This window comes from Salvelinus alpinus, chromosome 11, assembly GCF_045679555.1.
Source record: "Salvelinus alpinus chromosome 11, SLU_Salpinus.1, whole genome shotgun sequence".
Classification (NCBI taxonomy): Eukaryota; Metazoa; Chordata; class Actinopteri; order Salmoniformes; family Salmonidae; genus Salvelinus; species Salvelinus alpinus.
The window spans coordinates 49,664,287-49,681,168 of NC_092096.1; the positions used below are offsets into that span (position 1 = coordinate 49,664,287).

At 44.7% G+C, this 16,882-nt stretch overlaps 1 protein-coding gene across 1 annotated transcript in view; it reads left to right on the plus strand.

Annotated features, from left to right (window-relative positions):
* The window catches only part of arrb2b (arrestin, beta 2b), a 66,520-nt gene that overhangs the window by 45,016 nt on the left and 4,622 nt on the right, over positions 1-16,882 (plus strand). The window contains exons 2-14 of the mRNA XM_071333344.1: positions 3,086-3,116; positions 4,003-4,063; positions 7,793-7,837; positions 8,025-8,227; positions 8,414-8,473; positions 8,744-8,811; positions 8,978-9,113; positions 9,398-9,482; positions 9,778-9,850; positions 11,261-11,398; positions 14,951-15,034; positions 16,563-16,639; positions 16,744-16,798. Coding sequence (XP_071189445.1) covers positions 3,086-3,116; positions 4,003-4,063; positions 7,793-7,837; positions 8,025-8,227; positions 8,414-8,473; positions 8,744-8,811; positions 8,978-9,113; positions 9,398-9,482; positions 9,778-9,850; positions 11,261-11,398; positions 14,951-15,034; positions 16,563-16,639; positions 16,744-16,798 — 1,116 coding nt within the window. The remainder of the gene's footprint in view (positions 1-3,085; positions 3,117-4,002; positions 4,064-7,792; positions 7,838-8,024; positions 8,228-8,413; positions 8,474-8,743; positions 8,812-8,977; positions 9,114-9,397; positions 9,483-9,777; positions 9,851-11,260; positions 11,399-14,950; positions 15,035-16,562; positions 16,640-16,743; positions 16,799-16,882) is intronic.

Genomic DNA, 16,882 nt, shown 5'->3' on the forward strand with positions numbered 1-16,882 from the left:
AGAGGGAGGGAGAGCGAGGGCCGTGAGTGTACTGTATTTGTGCGTGTGCTGCTATGTAGTCCAACAAAGCGGCTAGCATTCACATCAGTTGGGGAGTGAAAAGTAAGCCACGCATTGACCTGTCTCCCCAACACACACACACACTGTGTGCTTTTTTTTTTTTTTTTCGCTCTTTCTTTCTTAATTACTTTCTATCTTTCTCCCTCTCAATCACTCCTTCTCGCTGGCTTCATTCGCACGTTCTCTATTCCTCACTCACTTGTTGTTTTCTTCCGTCCCTGTCCCTCAGATAATCTTGCCCATGGCCTCTGGATGATCTCCCTCATCAATTGTTCATTTGTCTCCTTTCCTTCTTTTTCTTCCCTCTATTTCTCTCTTTTTATTCACTGGTTGAAAGTGGGATGAGGAGTGTAAGTGTGTGTGTGTGTGTGCCTGCACATGCTGTTGTGTGTGTCTTCCTGAGCTCTGACCTTCATTTTAGTGATGTTTTCCATCCCTCATCTATCTATCTTTCCATCCCTTCCTCCATCCTCTATCCATCCCTTCCTCTATCCATCCCTTCGTCCATCCTTTATCCATCCCTTCGTCCATCCTTTATCCATCCCTTCGTCCATCCTCTATCCATCCCTTCCTCCATCCTCTATCCATCCCTTCCTCTATCCATCCCTTCCTCTATCCATCCCTTCCTCCATCCTCTATCCATCCCTTCCTCCATCCTCTGTCCATCCCTTCCTCTGTCCATCCCTTCCTCCATCCTCTATCCATCCCTTCCTCTATCCATCCCTTCGTCCATCCTCTATCCATCCCTCCCTCTATCCATCCATCATCCCTTCCTCCTTCCTCTATCCATCCATCATCCCTTCCTCCCTCCTCTATCCATCCATCATCCCTTCCTCCCTCCTCTATCCATCCATCATCCCTTCCTCCATCCCACACTTTCCTTTGATCCATCTCTTCTAGTTGCTGACTCAACCACATATTATGATGTTTAGACAGACCTTCAAACACCTGTAGCTCATTCTCTCTCTCTATCCCTCCTTCCTTCCTTCTTTTGCTCTCTCTCTTGCTTTCTCTCTCTCTCTCTCCCTGTCACTCTCTCTCTCTCTCCAACTCTCTTCCCCTCTTCTCTCTCTGACTGTGTTCCACCTCCTTTTACCTCGTGCTTTCTCACTCACGCTCTGTTCTCCCCGTCTCCCTCCCTCCCCACCCTCTCTCTCTTTCCCTTCTCCCCCCTCTCAACTCTCTTCCCCTCTTCACTCTGCATTTGTCTCTATCATTATGATCAATCATCTTTTCATATTGTAATAAACCATTGTTCATCACTGTCGTGTCTGTTAACGTGTGACTCCCCAAGCTTCACAACACACCACCACAGAAACATACCATTTTATTTCTCTCACATTATCTTCCCTTACATTTACTAAAGAAACGGAGGGGAAAGAGTCATTCATTCATTGTCCCTCTTTGCGTCTCCTTTGTCCCCTTCTCTCGCTCCACTCCCTCTTGTCTGCCTGTCTCCCCCTCTTTTGCGGCCCCTGCTGTTGTCTCTCGCACTCTCTCTCTTTCTCTACTCTCTCTCTCTGTTTTCTCATCTCTTGCGGTGCAGCCGAGATACAGAGCTTAACGATTTATGATAGTCTGGAGCGCACTCATTGTCACCCCATCAACATCAGACACAGGACGCTTTGGCTTATGCCTGTTGTGCCTCAGACACAGGACGCTTTGGCTTATGCCTTATGCCTGTTGTCAAACTGCACTGTCTTTGGTACGTCTACTAAGTTGAATGTGAGAGACCTAGTCTGGAGCTAGGTCTCTCACATTCAACTTAGTAGACGTACCAAAGACAGTGCAGTTTGACAACAGGCAGAAACTGCTTCTCCAATAGAAATCGTGCTCGTAGGCGATGTCGTGGCGACGTAGGCTAGCTAAGCTCATGCGCAGAAACACGTCAATCGGGTCGAACGGTTGTCTCGCGGGCCGAACTGCGCTCGTGCAGGCCGTTCAAATCGAAGGCGCTCCTTCGATATGAAGTTGTTTTTGAAGAAAATGAGAACTTGTCAGTTCGTATTTTTTCACGAGGTTGGAGTAAAAACATGTTCAGCTACTTAAGACATTGGCTCGAATATAGGCTGTGCCTTTAGAGTTTAAAAAAATGTATTAACAACTAAGGAAGTATTTTTCACATATCTCACTGACTTCACAAACCCCAAACCCTGGCCTGGTGTCACGTTCCTGACCTGTTTTCTGTTGTTTTTGTATTTGTTTAGTATGGTCAGGGCGTGAGTTGGGGTGGGCAGTCTATGTTATTTGTTTCTTGTTTAGGTTCATGGTTAATTAGCCTTATATGGTTCTCAATCAGGGGCAGGTGTTTGACGTTTCCTCTGATTGAGAACCATATTAAGGTAGGCTGTTCTCACTGTTTGTTTGTGGGTGATTGTCTTCCGTGTCAGTGTTTGTACCACACGGGACTGTTTCGTTTGTCTAGTCTGTTCCTGTTCGTGCGTTCTTCGTTTTATGTAAGTTCTCATGTTCAGGTCGGTCTACGTCGTTTTTGTTATTTTGTAATTTATTCAAGTGTACTTCGTGTTTCGTCTTGTCTAAATAAATTCATAATGTATTCATCACCCGCTGCATTTTGGTCCGATCCTTGCTCCTCCTCGTCCGAGGAGGAGAACGACTTAGACGCCCGTGACACCTGGTCTGTTTTGCAAGCGTTCCTGGAAGTCTCATACCAAAGAGTGTAAAAATGGACCCGATGCCTCTCTGCTTGACCCTCAGCATTAATGAGATAGATTTGGGGGTAAAAGGCTAGTGTCCTGTCCAGGGGGTGTACTTGTACATTAAGCTGCCGTACACTACAGAAACCGGCTCCATCTTGCACAAGCCATTCTAGAGTAGGCCCACTGCATTGTCTCACTGCTTGTGGTTTACGTTCATGCAACTGTCTTTTGATGTCGTGTTCATTACAGATACAGAACAGTCTACTTTGAGCGGGAATATTGCTATATAGTTATAAAAATTGGAATCTTTGGTGACTAATTCTGTTTCTCTCTCTTTCTCTCTCTCTCTCTTTCTTTCTTTTCAGAGTCTTCAAGAAGTCCAGTCCCAACTGCAAGGTAGGTCACAACTCCCCCTTGTGTGCCTGCTTGCTAGTGCATGTGCATACTTGTGTGTCTTTGCTTGTGTGTGTGTGTGTGTGTGTGTGTGTGTGTGTGTGTGTGTGTGTGTGTGTCAGACAGAAGGTAAGGCGGGTTCCTCCTCTTTCCCTGTGGAGTATATTTCTCCCTGTAGACTTCCTCTCTTCTTTTCTCTTCCCTCATTCTCTGCTCGTCCCTTCTCCTGGATTACGCTCGTAGCTCGTCTCTCTCTCTCTCTCTCTCTCTTTACAATAGTAGATTATCTATCTGATTTATCTGTTTTTTACGTCTAAAGACTTAGGTGATCTTTCCTCTCTGCTGTAACTATAGATTTTTCCTACGGGCCTATACTTTTGCCTCTGTAGATTTTTCCTACACACAGTGCCTTTTATTGATTTCTCTTATTTCATTTTCTGTATCATCTTTGCTCCCGTTCCCCTCTCTGTTGTTATCTATCTTTCTTTCTCTCCCTCTCTCTTTCTCTTTCTCTTTTCTCTGTGTCTCCATGATGGAGGGATCAGTGTGTGTAGATGACGTGTTTTGTGATCTGACCCCACAAGGGAAGATAGTATACAGGAAGGGAGTGGAGAGACTAGGGGTCAGTGTGTGTGTGTGTGTTTCACCTGTATGGTCTAAAGAGTAATGTTGACGTACGCCATGTTTTTCTTTCCATTTCCACATACTGTTCCCGATTTTACCCACCCTCTGTTTCCATCCTTCTCTCTCGCCTTCTTTCTCTCATTTTGTCTATTTTGTTCTCTACCCTTCTGTCCCTTTCTCTTTCTCTCTCTCTCTGTCTCTCTCTCTCTGTGCCTCTCTCTCTGTAACTATATGTCTCTCTCTCGCCTTCTCTCTCTCTCTCTAGCTCACTGTATATCTGGGAAAGAGAGACTTTGTGGATCACCTAGACCATGTAGATCCAGTGGGTGAGTAGTAACACACACACAGTAACGTTGGATCGCCTACACCACGGCTTTTCCACTCTGGGGTGCAGGGGACATGGGCTACCCCTATTTGTGATGCAACGTCTAATAGACACACACACACACACACCCACACACACTATTGTTGATGTAATGTTGTCGGAAAATCACATCAACCCCCTGGCGTCTCGCTCAGGGTTGCTATGACGACAGCACCTCACATTAGGGAAACACCCTCACCATGGGGTGTGTGTGTGTGACGATGGGAGTAACCCTAGTGAGGTAGTGTTTTGATTATTTCACATTGACTTATACACACAGGACTACGATATCAGAACAGCCAAATATTTTTTCTATGACGCACACACACCGGGGCTACTTATGGAACTATACATCTACGATACGCCAGAGAAGTATCAGGTCATTCTCGCCTGTTTTTGAAATCCATACGTTGCTTTCTATAAGACGTTATAAATGCTCATACGCGCTCATGACAAGTCTAATAATATGCATTATAACTGTCGGCTTTAAGAAGTAAGGGGTTACCATAACTATCCATATATAAGTAACGTTGGTGCTTTATAACTTGTCATAAGCATGTCTGAGCCTTTATATTGTCTTATAACAAGGCTTATACTATGTTATGTTTCTATATGAATAACCGTAGCTTTCATCAGAGGGCTCCACTTACATGTCGAATCTGGAATAGCACTTTAACCCTTACTTTGTTGTCCGATATTTGTGTGTACTTTGTATTTGTGTGTACTCTGTATTTTTGTGTACTCTGTATTTGTGTGTACTCTGTATTTGTGTGTACAATGCAGGTTCAGTAGTGTGTGCGTGTGTATGAGCATGCGCATCGGACTATTACTCTCAATCTCAGTAACCAAATACTGTGCGGCTTGGGTAACAGAAACACTCATACGTAATATGATCTCTGTGTGTGTGTTGTTTTTCACAGTGTGTTGTTTTTCAGTGTGTTGTTTTTCACAGAGTGTGTGTGTGTTTTTCACAGAGTGTGTGTGTGTTTTTCACAGAGTGGGTGTGTGTTTTTCACAGAGTGTGTGTGTGTTTTTCACAGTGTGTGTGTGTTGTTTTTCACAGTGTGTGGGTTTTCACAGTGTTGTTTTTCACTCTGTGTGTGTGGTTTTTCAGTGTGTGTGAGTGTGGTTTTTCAGTGTGTGTGTGTGTGGTTTTTCAGTGTGTGTGTGTGTGGTTTTACAGTGTGTGTGTGTGTGTGGTTTTTCAGTGTGAGTGTGTGTGTGTGTGTGGTTTTTCAGTGTGTGTGTGTGTGTGTGTGTGGTTTTTCAGTGTGTGTGTGTGGTTTTTCAGTGTGTGTGTGTGTGTGTGTGGTTTTTCAGTGTGTGTGTGTGTGGTTTTTCAGTGTGTGTGTGTGGTTTTTCAGTGTGTGTGTGTGTGGTTTTTCAGTGTGTGTGTGTGTGTGGTTTTTCAGTGTGTGTGTGTGGTTTTTCAGTGCGTGTGTGTGGTTTTTCAGTGTGTGTGGGGGTTTTTCAGTGCGTGTGTGTGTGTGTAGTTTTTCAGTGCGTGTGTGGGGGGGTTTTCAGTGCGTGTGTGTGTGGTTTTTCTGTGTGTGTGTGTTTTTCACAGTGTGTTGTTTTTCACAGTGTGTTGTTTTTCAGTGTGTTGTTTTTCACAGAGTGTGTGTGTTGTTTTTCACAGAGTGTGTGTGTGTTTTTCACAGAGTGTGTGTGTGTTTTTCAGAGTGTGTGTGTGTTTTTCACAGAGTGTGTGTGTGTTTTTCACAGAGTGCGTGTGTGTTTTTCACAGAGTGCGTGTGTGTTTTTCACAGAGTGCGTGTGTGTTTTTCACAGAGTGCGTGTGTGTTTTTCACAGAGTGCGTGTGTGTTTTTCACAGAGTGCGTGTGTGTTTTTCACAGTGCGTGTGTGTTTTTCACAGTGTGTGTGTGTTGTTTTTCACAGTGTGTGGGTTTTTAAGTGTGTGTGTGATTTTTCAGTGTGTGTGTGATTTTTCAGTGTGTGTGTGGTTTTTCAGTGTGTGTGTGTGGTTTTTCAGTGTGTGTGTGTGTGTGTGGTTTTTCAGTGTGTGTGTGTGTGTGTGTGTGGTTTTTCAGTGTGTGTGGTTTTTCAGTGTGTGTGTGTGGTTTTTCAGTGCGTGTGTGGGGGGGTTTTCAGTGCGTGTGTGTGTGTGTGGTTTTTCTGTGTGTGTGTGTTTTTCACAGTGTGTTGTTTTTCACAGTGTGTTGTTTTTCAGTGTGTTGTTTTTCACAGAGTGTGTGTGTTGTTTTTCACAGAGTGTGTGTGTGTTTTTCACAGAGTGTGTGTGTGTTTTTCACAGAGTGCGTGTGTGTTTTTCACAGAGTGCGTGTGTGTTTTTCACAGAGTGCGTGTGTGTTTTTCACAGAGTGCGTGTGTGTTTTTCACAGAGTGCGTGTGTGTTTTTCACAGAGTGTGTGTGTGTTTTTCACAGAGTGCGTGTGTGTTTTTCACAGTGTGTGTGTGTGTTTTTCACAGTGTGTGTGTGTTGTTTTTCACAGTGTGTGGGTTTTTAAGTGTATGTGTGATTTTTCAGTGTGTGTGTGATTTTTCAGTGTGTGTGTGGTTTTTCAGTGTGTGTGTGTGGTTTTTCAGTGTGTGTGTGTGGTTTTTCAGTGTGTGTGTGTGTGTGTGGTTTTTCAGTGTGTGTGTGTGTGTGTGGTTTTTCAGTGTGTGTGTGTGTTTTTGTGTGTGTGGTTTTTCAGTGTGTGTGTGGTTTTTGTGTGTGTGTGGTTTTTCAGTGTGTGTGTGTGTGGTTTTTCAGTGTGTGTGTGTGTGTGTGGTTTTTCAGTGTGTGTGTGTGTGTGTGGTTTTTCAGTGTGTGTGTGTGTGTGGTTTTTCAGTGTGTGTGTGTGTGTGTGTGGTTTTTCAGTGTGTGTGTGTGTTTTTCAGTGTATGTGTGTGTGTGTGGTTTCAGTGTGTGTGTGTGTGTGTGTGTGTGTGGTTTTTCAGTGTGTGTGTGTGGTTTTTCAGTGTGTGTGTGTGGTTTTTCAGTGTGTGTGTGTGTGTGTGTGGTTTTTCAGTGTGTGTGTGTGGTTTTTCAGTGTGTGTGTGTGTGTGGTTTTTTAGTGTGTGTGTGGTTTTTCAGTGTGTGTGGTTTTTCAGTGTGTGTGTGTGTGTGGTTTTTCAGTGTGTGTGTGTGTGTGTGGTTTTTCTGTGTGTGTGTGTGTGTGTGTGTGGTTTTTCAGTGTGTGTGTGTGTGGTTTTTCTGTGTGTGGTTTTTCTGTGTGTGGTTTTTCTGTGTGTGTGGTTTTTCAGTGTGTGTGTGGTTTTTCAGTGTGTGTGTGTGTGGTTTTTCAGTGTGTGTGTGTGGTTTTTCAGTGTGTGTGTGTGTGTGGTTTTTCAGTGTGTGTGTGTGTGTGGTTTTTCAGTGTGTGTGTGTGTGTGGTTTTTCAGTGTGTGTGTGTGTGTGGTTTTTTAGTGTGTGTGTGTGTGGTTTTTTAGTGTGTGTGTGTGTGTGTGGTTTTTCAGTGTGTGTGTGTGGTTTTTCTGTGTGTGTGGTTTTTCAGTGTGTGTGGGGGTTTTTCAGTGCGTGTGTGTGGTTTTTCAGTGCGTGTGTGTGTGGTTTTTCTGTGTGTGTGTGTTGTTTTTCTGTGTGTGTGTGTGTGTGTGTGTGTGTTGTTTTTCAGTGTTGTTTTTCAGTGTGTGTGTGGTTTTCAGTGTGTGTGTGGTTTTTCAGTGTGTGTGTTTTTCACAGTGTGTGTTGTTTTTCTACAGATGGAGTGCTACTAATAGACCCAGAGTACCTAAAAGACCGTAAAGGTAAGTGTGTGTGTGTGTGAGCGAGCGAGCGAGCACGCGCGTGTGTGATTTAAAAAATAAATAAAATATTCACAATTTCACATCCCTTTATTTCTCCTCTCGTGTTCCCGTCTTCCCTCTCTCTCATTTTCCTACGATCTCTTCCTCCTCCCTCTCCTTCTCTCTCCCTCCCCTCCTCCTCCTCCAGTCTTTGTGACTCTGACCTGTGCGTTCCGGTATGGCCGTGAGGACCTGGACGTTCTGGGTTTGTCCTTCAGGAAAGACCTCTACATCTCCACCTTCCAGGCCTTCCCCGCCGTCACCACAGAGGAGGAGCGCAAACCACTCAGCCACCTGCAGGAGAGACTGCTGAAGAAGCTGGGCCAGCACGCACACCCATTCAACTTCACCGTGAGTTCTGTAGACTGGCCCGCTGCGCAGCAAACACACCAGTTTAAATCGACTTGTTTAGCGGCTCTTAGCTCGCGTTCAATTCTGTGGTTGTGCATTTCTGTCTCCGGTGTCTGTGTGCCTGTTTGTTGGTTGAGCAGTTGTGTATTAATTCTGTGGTGGGACTGCCAAATATCTCTCTTTCAGATCCCTCAGAACCTGCCCTGCTCAGTCACCCTACAGCCAGGACCAGAGGACACAGGGAAGGTACAGAGACCACACACACACACACACACACACACACACACACACACACACACACACACACACACACACACACACACACACACACACACACACACACACACACACACACACACACACACACACACACACACACACACACACACACACACAAATACTGTATACACTCACAAATACTGTATACACTCACAAAACTTTTTATTGAATATCTGCCTCTCTCCCTCTGCCTCTCCCTCTGCCTCTGCCTCTCCCTCTGCCTTCGTCTCTGCTCAGGCTTGTGGAGTGGACTTTGAGGTCAGAGCCTTTTGCGCCAGGACTGTAGAGGAGAAAATACACAAAAGGTACAATGTAGTCGAAGCTATGCGTTTTGATTCAGGGATTCAGTGCAGATGGTTTAAGTGATTGTGTATGTGATGTTTAAGGAACTCTGTGCTGTTGATAACCCTAGTGTGTGTGTGTTTGTTATATGACTAGCTTTTTCATATGATATTATATATGTTATTATAGGAACTCTGTGCGTCTGGTGATCCGTAAGGTGCAGTATGCCCCTGAGAAGCCTGGTCCTCAGCCCATGGTGGAGACAACGCGATCCTTCCTAATGTCAGATAGATCCCTACATCTAGAGGCCTCACTGGATAAAGAGGTAGGACAGGACACACCGAGACAGACAGAGGCCGACGCGCATAGACAGACGCATGGCTGCACGACGGACACACACACACACACACACACACACGCACGCGCGCGTATGAATTAGTTAAAAGCATTATGCAAACATTTGGTTGATTGGATTGGTTAAAGCCTGAGATGATCACCCAACCAACCGAAATTCACTCCTCCCCGTTCTCTCTGTCTCTTCCTTTCCTTCTCGTTCTCGCTCGGTCTTCCTCTCTTCTGTCTTCCTCTCATCCTCCCCCTGTTTCCCAGCTCTACTACCATGGAGAGCCTATCAGTGTGAATGTCCATGTCACCAACAACTCCACCAAAACAGTGAAGAGGGTGAAAATTTCAGGTAAGAGACGAACGTGTAATCAGCTGGCCCCAATTCAACCCCCTCGCCCCAATCCTTCTTTTCTGCAGAAGCTCCGTCACTGCGCTGCTGATACCTACCCAGACCCTACAGATCTACAAACATCGAGGGGTTAGGCCCAAGGGGGAAGGTTTCGGAGCAATTTGGGAAAGGCTGTATCAGAGGAGAGGAACCTTCCCATCTGCCACTCCTCTGCTCTCTCCATCTTTTGTTGCTGTGTGTCTGTCAGTATTTTGCCTCTCCTGGTGTTGTTAACCCTCTCTCTCCCCTGCTGCAGTGCGTCAGTATGCTGATATCTGTCTGTTCAGTACGGCTCAGTACAAGTGTCCTGTTGCACAGGAGGAGGCAGAGTGAGTACCCCCTTCTCTCCGAAAACCTCTCTCTCCATCCCCGTAACCTTCTCTTCGTCACGTTCTCTCTCTCCTTTGGCCCCTCGGGACCACACTCTCCTCTTTTTTCGCCTCTCCCTTTTCTCCTCTGTGAGAGAATGTTGGGTGAATGCGCACAGGTTGTGTGGCCAATTTAGAGACTCACTTTCAGTACTCTTGTTTCGTTCCATTGTTTCTGCATAACCTCTACCCTCGTGTTGTATGACCCTCTAAGCTCACTGAAAACGTTCTGTGCTTCGACATCACTCCTGCCCCTCTCCCACTATACAAGACCCTGCAAACCCACCTTTCTACTGGTACTACCATTCCAGACTACCCCTCTCCTCCTCTCAGCTCAACACCTCTCCTGCCCTGCTACCTCCCACCCAACCCACTCCGAGACCCCCAGGCAACCTCATCTCCTCCACACGCCTAGTAACATCACAGCCCCTCGTCCCCTTGTTATGACATCATGGAGTTGGTGTTCTCTCCCCCTGTACTGTAGTCTTACAGGTGACTGATGTAGTGCTGCACAGACGTGACACCTACAATAAGTCTGTGGGCCACACCTCCGACTGGTGAGTAGAGGAGCAACAATGCGAATGGCTTAAAGTAACTATCCAGTGTTTCCAGATTTCTATCAAATATGACCTAGGATTCGTTAACGAAGTATGTTTAAAAAGCTGCTTTTCCGTGTTTTGAATGGCGTGGGCGTACTCCCAACAACAGAATGGCGTGGGTGTATACCGGTTATTCAAATATGAATACGAGTAGATCGCTGATTGGCCAAGTCATGACATCATCCTTTGTGAGGAAATAGCAAGCATTTTTGAAACGGGCTGTTTGAGATACAAGATTGAGGTGGGGTTTTTGAAGTGTTGTTTTTTTTCTTCTCCAGTTTATGCTTATTATTATTTGGGTATGAGTTAACCCAAAATATGATTTTTTTTTAAGTGAGATTTTCACTGTACAGTTACTTTAACCTCCAGAACTCCCAGACCTAGACCTCCCCACAACCCCAGTACCTGGCTTGATTTAGGCTCACCAAAACTTCCCCTCATAGCCTAAATCTTGATCCCCAACCTCCCACCTGGATAATTATCCTTTTTGTCCCCCCTTATCCAGTCCTCTTCAAGAAGCCAATGGCCCCAAAACCTAATTACCTTCCTCTCAAATTGCGGGAAATCTCTGACTGGTACCCAATCTAGTCCCCTTCAATACTCCTCTTCCTCTCTGTTCTAAAGGCAGCATCTTTAATCATTTTCTTTCCTCTCAACTTTCCTTACCGCTTCCCAAGCGTTGTGGACGTGTGTACGAGAGTGAGTGATTAAAAAAAAAAAAATACCGCGTATGATGAAACGGAGAAATGATCAATTCTTTCCCTCTCCACAGTGACCAGGTGTCCCCCAGCAGTACGTTCTGTAAGGTGTACACCCTGACTCCCACGCTCACCAATAACAGAGAGAAGAGAGGCCTGGCTCTGGACGGGAAGCTGAAGCACGAAGACACCAACCTGGCCTCCAGCACCATGTAAGAGACTAGAGAGAGAGACACGCACATGAAAACACACACGCAGTAGCAGTCAAACGTTTGGACACACCTACTCATTCCAGGGTTTATCTCTATTTTGTACTATTTTCCACATTGTAGAATAATAGTGTCGACATCAAAACTATGAACACGTATGGAATCATGTAGTAACCAAAAACGTATCAAAATATATTTTATATTTGAGATTCTTCAAATGGCCACCCTTTGCCTTGACAGCTTTGTACACTTTTGGCGTTCTCTCAACCAGCTTCATGAGGTAGTCTCCTGGAATGCATTTCAATTAACAGGTGTGCCTTGTTAAAAATGTATTTCCTTCTTAATCCGTTTGAGCCAATCAGTTGTGTTGTGACAAGGTAGGGGTGGTATACAGAAGATAGCCCTATTTGGTAAAAGACCAAGTCCATATTATGGCAAGAACAGCTCAAATAAGCAAAGAGAAACGACAGTCCATCGTTACTTTAAGACATGAAGGTCAGTCAATACAGAACATTTCAAGAACTTTCTTCGCAAAAACCATCAAGCACTTTGATGAAACTGGATCTCATGAGGACCGCCACTGGAAAGGAAGACCCAGAGTTACCTCTGCTGCAGAGGATAAGTTCATTAGAGTTAACTACATGTCAGATTGCAGCCCAAATAAATGCTTCACAGAGTTCAATTAACATCAACTGTTCAGAGAAGACTGTGTGAATCAGGCCTTCATGGTTGAATTGCTGCAACGACACCACTATTAAACAACACCAATAAGAAGAGACTTGCTTGAGAGAAAAAACCCAAGCAATGGACATTAAACCGGTGGAAATCTGTCCTTTGGCCTGATGAATCCAAATTTGAGACACAGACAGAGTAGGTGAACTTATGATCTCCGCATGTGTGGTTCCCTACGTGAAGCAGGGAGGAGGTGGTTTGATGGTGTGGGGCTGTTTTGCTGGTGACACTGTCAGTGATTTATTTAGAATTCAAGGCACGCTTAACCAACATGGCTACCACAGCATTCTGCAGCGAAACGCCATCCCATCTTGTTTTGGCTTAGTGGGACTATCATTTGTTTTTCAACAGAACAATGACCCAAAACACACCTTCAGGCTGTGTAAGGGCTATTTGACCAATAAGGAGAGTGATGGACTGCTGCATCAGATGACCTGGCCTCCACAATCCCCCGACCTCAACCCAATTGAGATGGCTTGGGATGAGTTGGACCGCAGAGTGAAGGAAAAGCAACCAACAAGTGCTCAGCATTGTTATTAGTCTGTTTATGGCCCGCCTGTTAGCTTGCACGATTCTTGCCATCTGTTTTCTCCCACAGGACTGTCGTTGACTGGATGTTTTTTGTTTGTCGCAGCATTCTCGGAAACCCTAGACACGGTCGTGCGTGAAAAGCCCAGAAGGGTGGCCGTTTCTGTATTACTGGATCCGGCGTGCCTGCCACCGATTTTCACACCATGCTCAAAGTCGTTTAGGTCACTTGTTTTCCCATTCTAACATTCAATCAAAGAGGAACTGAATGCCTCAATGCCTGTCTGCCTGCTTATGGCGGAATTCGCGCAAAACTGAAAGCGCAAACCACCGCATTTGACCATGGAGAGATGACTGGGAATATGGCCGAATACAAACAGTGTAGTTTTTCCCTCCGCAAGGCAATCAAACAAGCGAGATGTCGGTATAGAGACAAAGTGGAGTTGCAATTCAACTAAACACCTTCTTTGCCCGCTTTGAGGATAATACAGTGCCACGGACGTGGCCCGCTACCAGGGACTACGGGCCCTCCCTCTCCTGCTCCGTGGCCGACGTGAGTAAGACATTTAAACGTGTCCTCAGAGCATGCGCAGACCAGCTGGCTGGTGTGTTTACGGACATATTCAATCGCTCCCTATCCCAGTTTGCTGTCCCCACATGCTTCAAGATGGCCACCATTGTTCCTATACCCAAGAAGGCAAAGGTAACTGAACTGACTATCGCCCCGTAGCACTCACTTCTGTCATCATGAAGTGCTTTGAGAGACTTGTCAAGGATCATATCACCTCCACCTTACCTGCCACCCTAGACCCACTTCAATTTGCATACCGCCCCAATAGGTCCACAGACGATGCAATCGCCATCACACTGCACACTGCCCTATCCCATCTGGACAAGAGGAATGCTGTTCATTGACTACAGCTCAGCATTCAACACCATAGTACCCTCCAAACTCATCATTAAACTTGAGGCCCTGGGTCTCAACTGCACCCTGTGCAATTGGGTCCGGGACTTCCTAAAAGTGCTGCCCCCAGGTGGTGAAGGTAGGAAACAACATCTCCACTTCGCTGATCCTCAACACTGGGGCCCCACAAGGGTGCGTGCTCAGCCTTCTCCTGTACTCTCTGTTCACCCATGACTGCGTGGCCATGCATGCCTCCAACTCAATCATCAAGTTTGCAGACGACACAACACTAGTGGGCTTGATTACCAACAATGACGAGACAGCCTACAGGGAGGAGGTGAGGGCACTTGGAGTGTGGTGTCAGGAAAACAACCATTCACTCAACGTCAACAAAACAAGGAGATGATTGTGGACTTCAAGAAACAGGAAAGGGAGCAGCCCCCTATCCACATCGACGGGACAGCAGTGGAAAAGGTGGAAAGTTTGGAAACCTCAGGAGGCTGAAGAAATTTGGCTGAAGAAATTTGGCTTGTCACCTAAAACCCTCACAAACTTTTACAGATGCACAATTGAGAGCATCCTGTCGGGCTGTATCACCGCCTGGTACGGCAACTGCACCACCCACAACCGCAAGGCTCTCCAGAGGGTGGTGCGGTCTGCACAACGCATCACCGGAGGCAAACTACCTGCCCTCCAGGACACCTACAGCACCCGGTGTCACAGGAAGGCCAAAAAGATCATAAAGGACAACAACCACCCGAGCTGCCTGTTCACCCCATTACCATCAAGAAGGCGAGGTCAGAACGGGTGCACCAAAGCTGGGACCGAGAGACTGAAAAACAGCTTCTATCTCAAGGCCATCAGACTATTAAACAGCCATCACTAACACAGAGAGGCTGCTGCCTACATACAGACTTGAAATCATTGGCCACTTTAATAAATGGATCACTAGTCACTTTAATAATGCCACTTTAATAATGTTTACATATCTTGCATTTCTCATATGTATATACTGTATTTTATACCATCTATTTCATCTTACCTATGCCGCTTGGTCATCGCTCATCCATATATTTATATGTATATATTCTTATTTCATCCCTTTACTTAGATTTGTATGTGTTAGGTAGTTGTTGTGGAATTGTTAGATTACTTGTTAGATATTACTGCACTGTCGGAACTAGAAGCACAAGCATTTCGCTACACTCGCAATAACATCTGCTAACCATGTGTATGTGACCAATACAATTGGATTTGATTTATATAGCAAGCCACGATCCATTTTCGTGAACAGGGTGGTGTACCTAATAAACAGGGTGTATATGCATGCAGTTTTCCTCTTGTCTGTCTGTCGGGTTTCATTGATGTGTGTCTGTTTTGATGTGTTCCAGAGTGAAAGACGTGTCCAATAAGGAGGTTCTGGGAATCCTGGTGTCTTACAGAGTCAAGGTCAAACTAGTGGTGTCCCGTGGCGGGTACGTTACATCTTGGCTCGTACACATGCACTAATGGTCTGTCTTACATAGATTCATGAAGTGGTTGTAAGCAAACATTTCCACCTGGATTAAGCTGGAATCTTTTATGAGTATTAGTTCACCTCTGCCTGATATCTGAGTGTTCTCCGACTGGGGACAAATTTAGTTGAATCAACGTTGATTCGATTTCATTTGTCAAGCTATTGTGACATGGAATCAACGTGGAAAATACATATCGAATTGAAAAAAGTAGTCAACGAAAACGGTTGTTTGAGGGTGAAATTTCAACCACAGGATCGTGTAATCATGGTAAGCAAATTTCAACATAACAAAGCATAAAATATGTTGAATTTGTACCTTTTTAAAACAACGACAGATTTTCAACGTTATATCCAGTATCAGAAAAAAAACAATAGGCTAGGCAGTACTTCCTACTGGAGAATTTCTATATCTACAGCTATCCTTTAGTCTCCCATCCAGGGTTTTAACTAGGCCCAGCCTTGCTTTGCTTTGATATTTATCACTGACTATTACCAATGTGCTATCGTGAGAATGAATGTTGAGAGATCTCCGCTCATAAAGTAAATAGATTCAGTGTTGCTATCGAAGTCATTCCGAATGGTCGTTTTAACTTTGCATCTGCGCTGTTTGACGTAAACGTGTTTTTGCAAAATTGTCAGTGGAAACTGTTAAAAGTTGTCCTTGTGAATCGAGTTGAATGGTTTGTTTAACTTTGTAATCAATTGTTTTTTGTTTGGCATACATTTGAAAGTCTCAGTATCATTCTGCTACCTTGGAATTGACCTTTATCTTCTGCTTGGATAGTTTAATCTGTGCACCTGGCTAGGTCTGGCTTTAATTCCAGTTGGTCTACAAATGTATAATTGATATGTTGTATTCGCATCTCAACCAAAACAATGGTCGTTTTTGTAAAATGTTCAGTAGAAATTGTTAAAAGTCGTCCTGGTGGATAGAGTTGTATGGTTTGTTTAACTTTGCAATCATTGGATTTTGTTTGACACACATTTTAAAGTGAAAAATCGGAGTCTCCGTAGTCTTTGTTAGTACAATTGCCCTAAATCTCCTTTAAGTGTGTTGACAACCAAACACAATTCAATATCACATTTGAAATACAATAAATAGCCTAACAAATCATATGTTGGATTCACGTCTCCATCTCAACCAAAAATAGAAGTTAAAGAATGGGATTAAGCCAGTGGCTCAGATGGAACTTTCCAAACAGCAGATACATATCCTTTAAATGTTGATATTTGGTTGGGTTGTCAACCAAACAGAATTCAGTATTACAGTAAATAACCCATCTTACAAGCTAATGTAACGTTCAACCTTAAAACGAGTAATACAGCCATGGCCACATTTTGAAGTACCTGCGACTATAAATGTCTTCTTACGCAATCATATAAAGCGTGCTTGTTCAAGATCGCATGCACAGGTTGTCGCAGGTGTGACTTGGTGTGCCCAGTGGGTTGGTATTGCTTTAACATTACTGTGTATGTCCTGTGTACAGCGACGTGTCGGTGGAGCTACCTTTTGTCCTGATGCACCCCAAACCCTCAGACCAACACATTTCCAGACCTCAATCAGGTACAGACCAGTGTGTGTGTGATCGAGAGAAAATATGTTTTAGAAATGGAAGTGTTTTGCAGTGATAGTTACCTGTTTTGCAATGTCATTACTTTCTCCCACAGCCGTCCCAGAAACTGATGCCCCAGTGGACACTAACCTTATAGAGTTTGAGACAAAGTAAGAGAGCGAGAGAGAGTGTGTTTCTCAGATTTCAATTTAACCTTGTTTGTTGTTGAACACAATTTGAATCTCTTCCCCTTC